This window comes from Alosa alosa, chromosome 4, assembly GCF_017589495.1.
Source record: "Alosa alosa isolate M-15738 ecotype Scorff River chromosome 4, AALO_Geno_1.1, whole genome shotgun sequence".
In the NCBI taxonomy this organism is placed as follows: domain Eukaryota; kingdom Metazoa; phylum Chordata; class Actinopteri; order Clupeiformes; family Clupeidae; genus Alosa; species Alosa alosa.
This window is the reverse complement of record NC_063192.1, coordinates 35,796,893-35,812,970: the sequence shown is the minus strand read 5'-3', so window position 1 is coordinate 35,812,970 and position 16,078 is coordinate 35,796,893. Positions and strand designations below refer to the sequence as shown.

Below are 16,078 nucleotides of genomic sequence, written 5' to 3'. Positions count from 1 at the left end.
GCAACTTACAGAACATGAATATTACAATAGTTAAATTGTACAGTTTTTTGAATAACCCTACATTAAGCATAATTCACTGGAATTCATTGGACAAGTTGTGTCTGTTGTACATCAGGGCCAATTTTATGCTGTATATTTATTTTATGTGCAACCAATTAAACAACCAAATTTTTGTTCAGTGTTCCAATGAATAATGAACACATATATCATTGCTAATAACGGATACATTGCTAAGTCACTGCTTCTTGAGATGAGACATTCTGAATCAAGTGTAATCAGGAAGCAGTCATTGTGGTAGAAAACAGAAGTAAGGAAGCACTGATAGCTCATGCATCTCAATACCTGATATGGTAAATGGAGCTGAGCAGAGTCTCTAGGCGGTATGTATGTATGTATGTACTGTACACATTTTAACGTGAAGGTGGCATGACTTTAGACAGATGCTGAAGACTTAAGGACAGATACAATATTTTTCAGAGAGACAGAGATTGTGGATGTGTTGTCCAGCATAATGTTGAAAAACCTGTTTTGGTCTTTTTTTAAAGGTGCAAACACTTATTTACATGTTTAGCAAATGTTTATGCTTGTGCTTGTTGTTTTCTGTCAATAGCGAAAACAACAATAGCCTATGTGTGTGTTTTTATTCAGAAAACATCTATGATGAGTCAATACTATGCTTTTTTGACTATAACAACCACTCACATAATAAAACATTCTCATGACATCTGGTCAGGCAGGACTAAACTCACACACACACACACACACACTCAGACACACACACTCTCTCTCTCTCTCTCTCACACACACCCACCCACACACACACAAACAGGGAAGGAAAAAGGGACTTTCCTACTCGTCCTTTCACTTTTACACTTTCACTGAAAGAGCAACCGCAAGCACCAGCAAGTCAGGTTGGTGGTCGGCACCGATTTCACAATGCCAAGGAATACGGACAGAGTTTGAGGACATGTGACAAGGACCAGGTAGGGACATTACCAAAGGATATTTGTTTACATGTAACTGAATTACTAAAAGTGAATTCTAGGCTTTCACACCCTTTGTTGGCAAGGAAAGGTGTTGGCAATTCAGCAGATATGGTAGAAGGGTTGTGCCATATGGTATTATATTGTTTATCATGAATCATATGTCACAATGGTTCCTCTCCATGATTATTAGCATAGGTTATTAACAATATAGGTGCTTTAGCATATACAGGGTTCAGAATCAGCACTCGCCACTCGCAACTTCAATACACATTGTGATAAACATAACATTGGCCATGTTTCACAACTCTGCCTGACTCCAACTGTGTTACATGTGTTATAATGCTTTAAATCAGATAAACAAGATCACATTGTTTTTTAGGTAGTACAAATAAACAGCACAAAAACAAACGTTTTAGAAGAAAGACCTAACAAAAACTCATACAGCTGACTCCACCTAAAATGAAAAAATGCTGTTCAACCACCCATGGTTCTATTTAAACACTGTTCAACCACCCACAGTTATATTTAAACTAGGGCTGTCAAAATAACTGATTCATTTTGATTAATTAATTTGAGAAAAAATAACTGATTAAAATAAAATAACGCAGATTAATTGATTCCGTATGACCTTTGACCCCCAGCCATTCAAAAAGAGGCCCTACGGTTCTCAAGATATTCACAGAAAACTGCTGGTGTACGGTCACTAAATGTACACATAAATTATTTTATTGTGTGGCCCCCCATGAACGAAAGTCCACAAAACTTGGCATGCATTCGGAGGGTGTCATAATGATCCTACACTTTCAATTTTGGGCAGTTTTGACCATGACAGCCATGAGATATTGTGATTAAAACACCTAATTATTTGCTTTTTAATTTTTAACTAGGTGGCGCTTTACATGAAATAAGTGGTAATGGCATGGGTTGACATGGCCCCTTATGACCAACATACATAAAAAGATGGTCCTCCTAGGACCTACGGCTCTCGAGATATTCACAGAAAACTGTCTCCGGCCACCTACAGGCCAGTTGGTGTACAGTAACATAAATTAATTTATTGTGTGGCCCCCCCATGAACGGAATTCCATGAAACTTGGCGTGCATTAGAGGGTGTCATAATGATCCTACACTTCCAATTTCGTGCAGTTTTGACTATGTTAGGTCACAGATACCTGCGATTACAACACCTCATTTTTTGTTTTTAACTAGGTGGCGCTATACATGAAATGAGTGGTTATCGCCATCGCTAGAGTGAAATCTTTCAGAACTCCATTCACATCCATCTAGCAGGACAGCTCAGCAACGCTCGGTAGACATTAGGAACACGTTTCCACAGAGTCCTGAGCAATCTCTCTGGCAAGAGGCTGGATGAACAGTTCTGAACCAGCAGTAGTCAGACTTCAGGCAGAGAGAATGTAGCCAAAGATATTGTATCCCACGAGCCACATGACAGCTTTAGTTGATGCACAAGACAGAGTCCTGCACGGGTCCAATTTTTAAAATCCGCACCCACCCGTACCTGTCATGTTTAAAACCGCATCCGACCCGTTTTCCGACACCACAGCTAGTTAAAATCCGTATACCGACCCGACCCGCATTAAATAAAACTGACACCCGACCCGTACCCGAGTTAAAATCAGTCTACCACCCGAGTTAAACAGACACGTTTAAGGAACTAATTACACAACCATTGCACTGCAGATCCAACTTCAGCTGAAGTTGACAGGTCTATCCTACATGATGAAAAGTAGCCTACCACAATACAACACTCGAGTCATAACATTTTAGGCTACCACTCTTCAAGCAAATGCGGCTACAAGGCTATTGCCACGCAAATGGATTTAGGATTCAAACACCGCCTTGCACACACATCACTAAACTTATTAACAGCAGTAGTAGGCTAGCCTACATTAAATGAAGGAATGATTCGGTCATAGCCTACACCAGATTATGCATTAGCCTATAAAACTTTATGAAAATAGGTATAAGACGTGTACTCTATCCCGTGACACTATCCCGTTTATTTGAGTGCAAGATTGAATGGGAAAAAATGTGGCCTACCTTTTCCCATGCATAGGAGAAATCTCGCTCGCTTGCAGGGATGTCAATAGATCTCACAATCTAAGCAATATTGGGAAATAAACGAGCTCTATCCGCCATGTCAAAAGAGTCATCTTTAGGTGTTTTTTAATCAATGTAAGCAGCCACTTTGTTCTGAAAGACTGCAGGCAGATCCCGCGCATGTGATTTTTAAAGGGAAACTTGGCAGGATTTCCCCCTCTGCTGGAGAAATTGTGCATTATGCTATTTCAAACTGTGGAAAAAGGTAACGATAAAGCACATGGATTTGTTTACAAGCTAGCAAAACGGTTAGCATAAGTTCGGCAGACAATGTGGATGTTACAAGGTAAGAAACACGATTTAAAACGAGTTTCTTGTTTCTCACTTCTCTTTCCGGGACGGTAGTCTCAATATTGCAAGGTTGGTTTTCCACCTGGGGACGCTAGGGGCAGCGGGAAAAGTCACCATTTTCACCGGAACAGGTCATTTAACCATCCAAATGATTTCTAAACAGGTTTATTACGTTGAAATAGTTGCCAAGGTCCCCTTTAAAAGTGAAAGTAGGCCTATAGAGTTTTGGGAAGGCACGTACGAAACATGCATTTTAAATGCTTTTAATCAACTTGAATTGCAGGCATATTATTTAGGATGTGTTACTATGTAGAAAATATTGTTACATATGCACGTGATGTTTATGAAAGCCCAATTCCGATTTAGACCCGTGCCCCCCGTGTCCGACCCGACCCAACCCAACCCGCATCCGACACAGTAGAATATGTTTCACCCGTTTCATCAAAATGTTCAGGTCACCCGTCAGGTACCCGCGGGTACCCGAACCCGTGCAGGACTCTGGCACAAGACACTTTGCTCATTGACTGACTGCCTACTTTGCCTGTCATTTACATCAGGGCCCAATGTGCATTTAGGTGCCAGACTGCATGGAGGATGAGATTTTCCAGACTACCCTTAATCCTGCTGAGATGAATACTGGACATAATGTGGAGATTCCTGACAGCGTTGACCACAGTTGTGTGTCTTCCTGGTTCCTGTGGGATATGCATGGGCTTCTGTGGTCCAGCCGAGTATGAAGTACAAGAGGAATGCTGCCCTATGTGTGGCCCTGGTAAGCTGTTACGTACGGTGCAACACACTCAATAGCACATAACTCCGTCAGTGGACTGACTCATCAGTTGTTTTTTTTACTTTATGTCACAAAATTTCATTTGTTGTTGATATTCAATTCAACATGTAACACTATGTTTTGTATTTATTGTCTAGGATATTATGTGTATAATCACTGCACAGAACTGACCAGCACATCATGTGCTCCTTGTCCCTCATCTACCTACAATGAAGCACAGAGTGGACTGGTATCATGCAGATCATGTACAGTATGTGACTCCAGTAAGTCCATTTGTTTTGTCTGGTTTAGTCATTGAAATAAATAAATAAATACATACATAAATAAAAAATGTGAAAATTACGGAACCCTGGAGGGGTCATTGCAAGATATTTTTTGGTGTACATCCAGAAAACGTGGACTCATTTTACTAAATTGTGCGGACATTTAAATCATGTGCAAGTTTTACTAAATAGTGTGCTCATTTTACTAAATTGTGCTCTCATTTTAATTTTTGTAAAAAGAGCGCACAATTTAGTAAAACGTATGCACAATTTAGTCAAATGTGTGCACAATTTACTGAATTTAGTATAACGAGAGCACTATTATCACGAGCAAGACTATTATGAACCCAGATGCAGACACAGAGACAGGAATTGCGTTTAAGCATCTTTAATTCGCCGTATTCACCTGGCGGCCAGAACGAGGCTAAAGGGTACACTTGCCATTACACCTCAGTCCAGCAGATGGTAATGCAATCCGTTAGCAAACTGCAAATGAAGGTAGACAGAGCAAAACAGCCAAGAGCAAAACACGGATCACGACCAAGAGGGGCCGGGCTGGATCGTGACAACAACTATGTACCCGACAAACACGGGACGTCCCCCGGACCTTATGCCGACATTCACGACGTCCCCGATTGGTCCCGAACGTCATGTTCTCTAGACGTTCCGGTGACCTTATTGACGTCTGGAGCAAGTTATCGTTTGGTTATTGCGTGACGTCCGGTGCAGGACTTTCTGGGGACGTCACCGTCAGGTCCCTCGGATGACATTTGCATTTGGTCATTTCAAATACCTCCTAAGGACCCGACAATAACGTTATACCGGGGACATGGGGGGAACGTTTGTTTATTCACACATGGCAGCGGAGTTGAGAGCGCTCTGGCTACTGCCTGCAGGACGAAGACATCACATCCATGCACGCGACTTCGTTACACGCCTGGGGATGACTAAAGTATCTATCTATCTAGTCTCTAGCAGTAGCTGCATTAGCCTACCGTAGTCTAAGGCAACATCTCATACAGTTTATGAAGTTGTGCGTCTATGAGCAAAGTAAAGACGCACAACTTCATAAATTGGGAAAAGGGTTGTTAACGTTAAACTCAAAATGTATGTGCTACATAATTCAGCATGTCTGCGAATTATGTAGCACATACATTTTGAGTTTAACGTTAATGTATAACGTTACAAACTAGGGAAGGGATTTTATCAAATTCATGTTCGCTGATGTGATGCTTGGTGTTACGTTAGCAAAGTCGCTGTTCTTAGCTTCTAGCTTAGCCTACAATGCGCATTTCTTCAGATAACTGTCATTCATTGATGCATGTAACATGCTCTAAATAGGCAGTGGTTTATTTAACGTAGTCACATACTTATTATCTGTTTTATTTTCAGAAACACACACACGGCCGAATTGGGACTGAACCGACTTTTGGAGCTGAATATGATGCAATAAAACTAGAGAAATGTTAAAAACAGACCACGTAGCATTTGTTTAGGGTTGTCTAGCAACAGAAGTGACTACTTAATTTGTAAAGCAAAACCATCTAGCTCTACATTGCAGAAGAATTAAGGATACTGCTTCTTCATGACTTGTTTAAATGTCATTGTAATTTATTTGACGCATGCTCACGTTTAAAAGTGTCACGCATAGCTGTCCCCGATGTTACAGCAGCTCCTTGTGGAAACTAACCTGACCCTAGCCAGATGAATGTCGTTCCGCTTAGCTCCGCCTAGCTTCACTCACATCCATCTGGGACCTCTTCCATTGAGAGTGATTTCTCCAACCAACTTTATGGTTTAGCCAATCAGGGCCTTGGGGTGGGAGTTTCATAGATGTGACATAGCGTAGAAGCGACTGTGAGTCTGTTATTAGCGTCCAATGGTTGGCTTCGATGTGAGTGGTTGAAGTAGCACGTCAATAGATGACGGACAAGTGGCTTATTCAATCATATGCAAGCATTTTTTGATTAGGCCCAGCCTTCTGAAGCAACACTTCAATGGATCGGTTCCAGATGGATGAGTGGAGCTAGGCGGAGCGAAATTCATCTGACTATTGCCAGGTTATGTAGAAACAGCAAAGAGTGCACATATCCGATGAGATTTCTGACGAGGAGCAAGCTCTCTGCCTCACCAGAGCCTTACTGTTTATTAATAAAACAATGATATACAGTAGAATAGAAACATCTGGAATCTATTTATTTCATCTTAAAGTTGGCTACAAAGAGCATTCAGAGAAAACGGTACATTTGTCTTTATCTGCAATGTTCCAGGAGAAAAGGCTTACATTAGGCTGTCCCTGTTTGATCACAGGTCCAAGAAAACGAGTGGATATAACATCAATGCATTCTAGTTATGTTTCATGTACTTTATTTCATGTTGAGTTTTGCTTCCCAGCCATAGGCGTGCATACATAGACACTAGGTGGTGCTAAAGCACTAGGAAGTTTGCCCTTTATCAACGAAAATGCCCTTTTGAAACTTTTTTTTTTTTAATTATTAATATTATTAAAATTGTACTGAGGTCGGTTTTGAAATGATCTTTTGAAAACCTGAGCCATTACAAACGAAACTGAAACAATGCCCCGAAATGAGACACCTCCTTGCGCACACCCGACCAGCCTTGTCACATGAACTCGCGCGGTCGCGCGCAGGGCACGCCAGATGCGCAGCACCATAGCAGTTCAGTAAGCGTCTTCAGATAGCAGGCATGGTCGCTGACAGGCTGCTTCTACCGTGCCCCATCAGCCAGTTAACATACAGATCAAGCAAAATCTTACAGTTTGCCCTCTAAGCCCAACATGTAATAATTTTGTTGTGCAGTAAAATGTCTCACTCAGCACCAAACAAGCATTTTTGCCGACTGGTCACCTGATAAACTAGTTAGATGAAGCTAGATAAAGTTTTACGCTGTAGCCCAAATCAATGACAGATAACGTGACGACCACATACAAATAATTTCGGTAGATTTTGCAAATGTATGTGTTAAGAAGAACGTTTTGTGTTGTAGGCTGACTAAACATGGACTCGACAGGACGAGAGCCACGACGAGGCGGGAGGCTATAGGACTCCTGAGCCGTCGCGTGCCTATATGTTTTGTTAGGCAACATGTATTAACACATTCATTTGTGACAGAAGAAACGGGAAGTTCCCCATTACCTGTGAAAAATGCCCATCTGCATTCATGTAATGACAACAGTCAGTAGCCCACTATAACTCCTTCTCGTACTGTCTTTATTGTCTTACAGATCAAGTAAAATCGTACAGTTTGCCCTCTAAGCCCAACGTGTAATTATTTTGTTGTGCAGTAAAATGTCTCATACAGCATCAAACAACTAAGCATTTTTAGCCGACTGGTCATCTGATAAAGTTTTACGCTGTAGCCCAAGTCAATGACAGATAACGTGAGGACGACCACATAGGCTACAAATCATTTCGGTAAAGTTTGCAATTGCAAATCTATGTGTTAAGACGAACGTTTTCTGTTGTAGGCCTATAGGTTTTGTTAGGCAACATAAATTAATACATTTTGGTGTATTAATCAAATTTCATTTAGAATTTTTTTTAGAATTAAGTGTTCCACGTGCGCTAAAAAGTGCCCCCCCCCCTTCTGAGCACCTGCCCCCCAAAATGTCTGTGCACGCCACTGTTCCCAGCATACATTGCGATTCATTTAGTATTTTTGGCTATTATTAGTTTTCAATATTTTGAAACAATATGGTTTGAACAATTTATCTTAGGCTAGCCTAGGCCTACTCTAATGATTTTGAACAATATGCTACGGGATATGCCCATTAAAACGTCGTATTAGTTTATTGAGAAAATGACACCATAGATGTGAAAGCAGCACATCCTAGCCCGGTATAAATGTCCATGTCTACTCATCATTAGTGTAATGCATTCGGAGGACGTGATTTCATACATGCGTGAAAATATGAGGTGAGCGAAGATGATTGTGTAGTTGTAGAACATGTCGTTAATGCATGATCATGTTCCTTCTCTCCTAGCAACGTTGAGACTTACAGGATGTAATAGCCTACCATACCAAATCACGCTTCATGTTTTTTTTTTTTTTACCATCGCGGAAATATAAACGTCGCGCGCATAACGTCATGGGTGACCATTACAGGGCGTCCTCTCAAAGTCTCCGTGGGCGTCTTTTAGACCTCGAACAGAGGTCCGCGGGACGTAAAGGGAACCCTACACAATGTCGAGGAGGTGACGTTCGCCAGGGGACCTTTAGGGGACGTCGCCAGGACTTTATTTTGTTTACTGGGTAGTAAAGCGAGCACACAATATAAATTGTGCACATAATCTACTAAAATGAGCGCACAATTTACTAAAATGAGCGCTCATTCTCTCAATATACAAACATATCTTGCAATGACACCTCCTGGGCTCCATAGAAAATACATCATAAATTAAAAAATAATTACTTGATATTTTAATTCTATCTGAAATAACCCTGCTGAAATAAACAGCCTGACCAGCTAAAGGTGGTTTGCTGGTTGACCAGCTTGTTTGACCACCCTATGATGGTTGACCAGCTAGACCAGCAAATCTCTTGCGAAAACATACCTTCAGCTGGTTTACCCACCTAACGATGGTAATTCAGCTGGTTTTGCTTGTTGTACCACCTCAAGCTGGTCATTTTAGCTGGTGTTGCTGGTCTACACTGCTGGTTTAACTGGCCGTGCCAGCTTATGTTGGTCAAACCAGCATGACCATCTTACACCAACAATGTCAAGCTTGGCAGGCTGGTCACCAGCATGACCATCTGCACCAGCTGTAACCCACACGACAAGCTGGTCAAACCAGCATGACCAGCTTCCTCAGATGGTCACGCCAGCATATCCAGCTGGTGGCCCAACCAGCTACACCAGCAAAGACCAGCAAGAGCTGGAAGAAAACCAGCAAAGACCAGCTAAAACCAGCTACCAGCATAAGCTGGTTTCTAGCTGTTTTTTTCAGCAGGGAAGGACTGGCTCATAACACTATTGAATGCAATTGAAATATATGTATTCATCATGAACATGTTGTCAAATCCGCTATTGGCATCCCAGGACCCTGGCCAACTACCAAACCAAACATGCTCATCACAGTAAAGCAATTCAATGAATGAACTACTGAAATGTATATAGCCATAGCTGCCAAATATCGCGCATTGGCCGTGAGACACACGCATTTGATTTTGAGTGTGTTTCACTAATTCACGGATTGGGATAAATGCAGAGACCAAATTTCCCTCGGGATCAAAAGAGTATATATACTTATATACTTATACTTCAAAAGCCGTCCCAGGCACATTCCCCCCACATTTCCCCGGCTTCAGGTATGCTTTGAGTATTATTGAGTATTTTTCACGCTGAAGTGTCAACCTGGTAGGTCAAATACCTGGCAGATGAGGTTCAACTAAACTAAACCTATACATATGATATCACACATCAGGTGAACGTGCGGAATCTAAGCTTCCAATGATATTAGCGCCAAGTTGCTGTGATAAATGGTTCGCGAGAAAATTAACATTGAACCGACGTGCAATTTAGGCTAATCATATTTGCATTTTGCACACAGTGCACACCCATTACTCTCGGTTTAGTATTTCACTAACCCTTCACACAACACGTGGCAAACCCAATATCACAATAAACAGCAAACCGTACCGAATACAAGGATATAAAGCATGCCTCTGTGCAATTAGTGGTTCCTGAGTAATCCGGTTTTGAAATTGCAACACATTTCTACATAGCCTCATTGGGGCGAAATTATAATGTATTCTAATGTAAACTATTTGTCAGTAGGCCTACATACATTTTTGTAAATTGCTCAGCCATAGATTATCCCACTATCATGGTTCTTATATTGTCAGGTTCCAGCCAATCCCATTACAGGTAAATGAATATATTTATATTGGCATGCTTCCTAGTGACATTAATGCAAAAATATGAAGAAAATCAAATAACGAGACACAAATATTCATATAAAGCCTGACATAAGCCATATGCAAACATTCACATCATGCAGATATGGGTACATCCTGAAAAATGAATAGCATGGAGGCTATAGGCTATGGCCATTACAATGACCAATATATTATCTTAAATAAACTAGCTGAATAACACAGGTGACCACTTCTGCATAATTTCATGGAGTGCTGAAATGTACACACATTTTTTAACATTTCTGAACTGTGAAATGTAGCATATGTTTTTGTGGTTGTGAACTAAGCAAGTCTGACCTCTGAATTTATTTTGAAAGTGCACCTGATTGATGCATTTAAAAGTTAAAATATACAAACATTTCTTAAATTCTTACAAAACACCCACCCACTTTTTAAAATGGTTAGTTTGGACCCCCCACACACACTTTTGCCGTGCGAAATACCAGTGCTGTTTTCAGCATCTGTTTAGTGCTTCATTGTCATTTTCATTGGATTCTCCCATTTCTTGGCGTAAATCGGCTCATAAACTTTTTTTTTTTTGTTCCACACATTCTCCCATTCCTCTTCTGTCACACACACAGTGACAAAGCCAAATCCCCGCGGTGTTGAAGAGATCAGTCATCCCCTCACTTTTGATAAGGTAAAAAGCCTTATAGGTACGCCAAGTAAATAATAACCTATAGGTTTACGCTAGGCTATGTAAAACTCCCCATTAACAGCATCACGTCACTAACCATAGCGACTGCACAATCTAGTATTCACTCTGTTGGATATCTGAAGCCAGTTTGTCTACTTAGATACTGTAAATCCTCAAATTATGGCCAGGGTCTTAAGACAAAGTACAGGCCTTTAGGGGCAGGATTGTATTCGAGACAGCCCTTTATTTTTCTTATCAAGTTTTATTTTGAGACATGCGTTTCTTGGAGCGGCATACTGGTAGGCCTTCAAAAGCATGACATTTTCGGTTTAGTTTGATATTTAATTTACTTTGGACTGTTTGATTATATTGTTAAATGTTGGGACTGATGGGCACTGAAATCTGGAGAGGTATTTGATGATCACTATTACGTATGTAGTTGAAAGAGTGTTGGGATTTCAAACAAACCTTTCATGCGTTCATTGAAGGTCCGCGGTGCTATAATGGAAACCTTATTGCGTAGCCAAGTAGCCTATATATTGAGTTATTTTTAAATTATGCATGATTTACTTTTTATTAATTTCGTAGGCTGGCTTTATTTTGTTATATAGAAGTATCTAAATAACCTGTTAAAATGTACCAGAATTCAGGAAATTGCATCTAGTCCAAATTTTTTTTTTCTGGGGGAGGACCCCCATACCCCCTGCTAAAATGTCCCACCCACTTTCACAATGCCGCCGACGCCCATGGTCCTAGTAGTAGGCTAGATCCCTTAGATAGCAACCCAGGGGCCCAAGGTGTCAGGGGGCCCTGAAGCCTTTGCATGGAATCATTGCCTCAATATCAACAAATCAGGATGTAGGCTATAAATCTGATTGAATTTAGTATTGGCCATCCCCAAAATGCACCAGAATACAGGAAATCACATCAAACAAATTAAAAAATCTCTGGGGAGGACCCATAACCCCCCCTTCCACATATGCAACAATTAGTGGGGAGCCCTTAATACATGTGGGCCCAGGGGCCTGAAAGTTCATAATCTGTCCATGCCTGGTCCCTACACCTGAGAACCACTGATGTATGTTTTTTTTTTACTGTATGGTATACTGCTGAATGAGCCAAACAAACATTTCCGCAGCAAAATTTGGGTTGGCCCCACCAAATCTCACTCCAAGGTTTTTTGAAAAGTTAGCAGCCCTGTATAGCTGTTTTGCAGTCTTCTTAGAAACTACAATCTGATTACATTTTCGAGGCGCGATTGGATACTTCCGCTGAGTCACATCCGGATTTGTTCGGACCGCGACCAGAAAGTTGCATATTCGTTTTTTCCGCGGAGAAGCACTAGGGGGAGACGAAGCACCCACCAAACCACGCAAAAAGTGTTGTAGAACCATCAGAACGACTCTCAGCATCTTTAAAGCAATTTCTAAAACTAGTTCCGGTCCTTGATTGTGATTGACTGAATCACGTTTGATACCGTTGTAAAATCCTAAAGGTGGTTTGCTGGTTGACCAGCTTGTTAACCAGCTTGTTTGACCACCCTATGATGGTTGACCTGCTAGACCAGCAAAACGCATCCATAGCTTCAGCTGTTTTTCCCAGCTTATAATGGTAATTCAGCTGGTTTTGCTTGTCGTACCACCTCAAGCTGGTCATTTTAGCTGGTGTTGCTGGTCTATAGTGCTGGTTTAACTGGCCATGCCAGCTTATGTTGGTCATTCTAGCAAACCAGCATGACCAGCTTGACAGGCTGGTCACCAGCATGACCATCTTGCATCAGCTGTATCCCACAAGACTGATTGTAGAATCAGTGTAACCTACGGCCTCTCAGGGCTTATTGCTTAAACGTTACATTGTGAGGCTGTGAGACTTTCGGTCTCTGAGTCCAGCAGCCCGCCGGCCCAAAGTTGCTAGGCTGGTTCTTCCGCTCACAGGCGCTAGGTTCCCCTGATACGGCCACCATTCGCCCCAGATAAACTCATATAACCATTCCAATGACTCCGCAGCTGTGAAGTTTATGTAAATTAAGCTAAACAAACTGCATAGTTCCCCTCCATCTTAAATAAGGATAGTTCATAATCATAACACTATATTTAGATATGTTTACCAACATTTGTACCACTTAAATATGTTTACCAACATTTGTACCACTTAATTCACAGGAAAGATACATTACCAACTATATTTAATTTATTTAAACCATGTGTCACTGAATCATTGTAATAAATCCCTGCTGAAAAAAACAGCTAGAAACCAGTTATGGTTTTGCTGGTTTTCTTCCAGCTCTTGCTGGTCTTTGCTGGTGTAGCTGGTTGGGCCACCAGCTGGATATGCTGGCGTGACCATCTGGTTTGACCAGCCTGTCGTGTGGGATACAGCTGGGGCAAGATGGTCATGCTGGTGACCAGCCTGCCAAGCTTGACATTGTTGGTGTAAGATGGTCATGCTGGTTTGACCGACATAAGCTGGCACGGCCAGTTAAACCAGCAGTGTAGACCAGCAACACCAGCTAAAATGACCAGCTTGAGGCGGTACGACAAGCAAAACCAGCTGAATTACCATTGTTAGGTGGGTAAACCAGCTGAAGGTATGTTTTCGCAAGAGATTTGCTGGTCTAGCTGGTCAACCATCATAGGGTGGTCAAACAAGCTGGTCAACAAGCTGGTTAACCAGCAAACCACCTTTAGCTGACGGTAGTTGTTCCCTTCACTGCACGCACTAACTCTAACCTACCGTCCCCAGCTGCAGGTCTAAGAGTGAAGAGGGCGTGCAGCTCCACCTCAGACACACTCTGTGAGCCTCTGGAAGGTCACTACTGCACTGACCCAATCAAAGATGGCTGCAGAGGAGCTGTGGAACACACAAAGTGCTCACCAGGGCAGTACATCAAACACAATGGTCAGTTTTCAGCACGGCCATTTTAATCATTTCAGATAGTCTTTAATGCTGATATTAGTGTCATGCCTTCCTGCAGGTTCAGCTTCCTCAGATATTGTGTGTGGTGACTGTGTAGGTGACACATACTCAGATGGAACATTCACATCCTGCAGACCACACACACAGTGAGTTACTATGATTGATTTCTCTGGGGAAATGCTGCATTCTGTGTATTAAGTGAACATTTCCTCTCTTGTAGGTGTGGATCAGGATATCAGCTGATAAAGGAAGGCACATCATCATCTGATGCTGAATGTAAAAACTATTTGATTGAAGTCATAACTTCAGTACTAGCCACAGTGGGCCTCCTGACCCTTATTGCAGTAGCAGTAGTATTGATTTTTAAAAGAAATCAGGGTAAGACCTTATTGAAACACTTTTTATGATGTTATAGGTGTAGTTGTCCATACAGTCCTCTAAAATGAAAATAATGTTTTTTTTCCAGATTCCAAGAAGAGGCAAGGAGTTGATAATCATACAGCACAATATAGGTGAGAAGTAGAAATTAAATTTCTATTTTTTAAACAGTTAGCAACAAATAGACTTTGTACACTTTTAAAAGGTCCTTATTGTAACTGAAAAAACATGTCTGAAATTAATTGTGAGCCAAATATCTAACGTAACGTATAGTATATATACTACTGTAACCGGAGGGTTGCCGGTTCGAACCCCGATCATAGGCATGGCTGAAGTGCCCTTGAGCAAGGCACCTCGCCCCTTCACTGCTCCCCGAGCGCCGCTGTTGTTGTAGGCAGCTCACTGCGCCAGGATTAGTGTGTACTTCACCTCACTGTGTGCTGTGTGTGTTTCACTAATTCATTGGGATAAATGCAGAGACCAAATTTCCCTCACAGGATCAAAAGTGTATATATATTTATACTTACGTTAGCAAGCTAACTATGCTCCACTGCCAGCTAACAGCGGTGACTGGTTATTGACCAGTCAATCTCACCACCACAACTCATACAACCCCAAAGTGTGTGAATGTACCTGTGGTATAATTTATATAGGCTTCTCATTTACTGAAATGTTTAGTTTAACCATTATACATATGTACTATGAGAAAATGGCTTCCTTCATTCTTCCGTGTCCCTGAAGCCTCCTTCTGTAGACATTTGCAGAGAGTGAGACTGTTTGTTCAGGGTGTCTGATTGTCCCCACCCCAAGGACACAATCATACCATTAGAAGATAAGGGGTTTTGTATCTCTGTCAAAGGGGTGGTTCAGGATTTTGGACATAGGACCTCATTTCCAAGTAAGCAAGTGTGATATTTATCAGTGGAGACCGTTTTCAACACGTTTCATCCAGTCCTTCTAATTGCAGAGTTCGCAGGTGATAGGCTAGCGCAAGTCAACGGTATGTGCTAGCCTGCCACTAAAGACAGTCTTACTCACTCCAAAGTACACCCGAGGCAAATAAATTATAACGCCAGACTATCGATGTAAATGTCTGTATTGACAGTGTTATTTCTAACGTTATTCTATCCTTGCATTTCAACGATCGCATTACATTTTGAGGGACTAGTTTCTTAGCAGCGAATTATACTTGCTCGGTTAGTAGTACTGCGCCGAAAAAGTAAACAGTAAAAGCGCCTCCAATGGGGATACCTAGTAGTAGCCTTGGTAATATCAGTCCGCCGCTGAGTTGCAAAATGACTACTAACAACTTTAGGGACCAAAGTATAACTATTGCAACGCCGATGCAAGGGGGTAGTTGTATTTCTTACACTATTCTATCAACACAGACATTTACATCGATTGTCTGGAATTTGCCTCAGGTGTACTTTGGAGTGGGTAAGACTGTCTTTAGTGGCAGGCTAGCACATACCGTTGACTTATGCTAGCCTAGCACCTCTCGAACTCTGCAATTAGAAGGACTGGATGAAACGTGCTGAAAACGGTCTCCACTGATAAATATCACACTTGCTTACTTGGAAATAAGGTCTTATGTCCAAAATCCTGAACCACCCCTTTAATACTAACTGGTTTGATGGATCAATGTTGAGGGGGGAGTGTCTTGTGATTTTCCATGTGTGTGTGTGTTAAGGGTATAAGAACTGGCTTCACCCACTGATATATAGGATTGTTACTTGATATTTACTGTGGGTAACATTAT

General features: G+C 41.5%; 1 protein-coding gene across 2 annotated transcripts in view; it reads left to right on the top strand.

Annotated features, from left to right (window-relative positions):
• The first annotated feature begins 848 nt into the window (after positions 1 to 848).
• LOC125293690 (tumor necrosis factor receptor superfamily member 14-like) overlaps positions 849 to 16,078 on the top strand; it is a 28,106-nt gene continuing 12,876 nt past the window's right edge. Inside the window, exons 1-7 of one of the 2 annotated variants that reach the window (XM_048241771.1) lie at positions 849 to 983; positions 3,956 to 4,170; positions 4,326 to 4,451; positions 13,768 to 13,923; positions 14,000 to 14,087; positions 14,162 to 14,319; positions 14,408 to 14,453. In XM_048241771.1, the coding sequence (XP_048097728.1) occupies positions 4,044 to 4,170; positions 4,326 to 4,451; positions 13,768 to 13,923; positions 14,000 to 14,087; positions 14,162 to 14,319; positions 14,408 to 14,453 (701 nt within the window). In that variant the 5' untranslated portion in view covers positions 849 to 983; positions 3,956 to 4,043. The remainder of the gene's footprint in view (positions 984 to 3,955; positions 4,171 to 4,325; positions 4,452 to 13,767; positions 13,924 to 13,999; positions 14,088 to 14,161; positions 14,320 to 14,407; positions 14,454 to 16,078) is intronic. The other variant, XM_048241770.1, reaches the window with a different exon arrangement.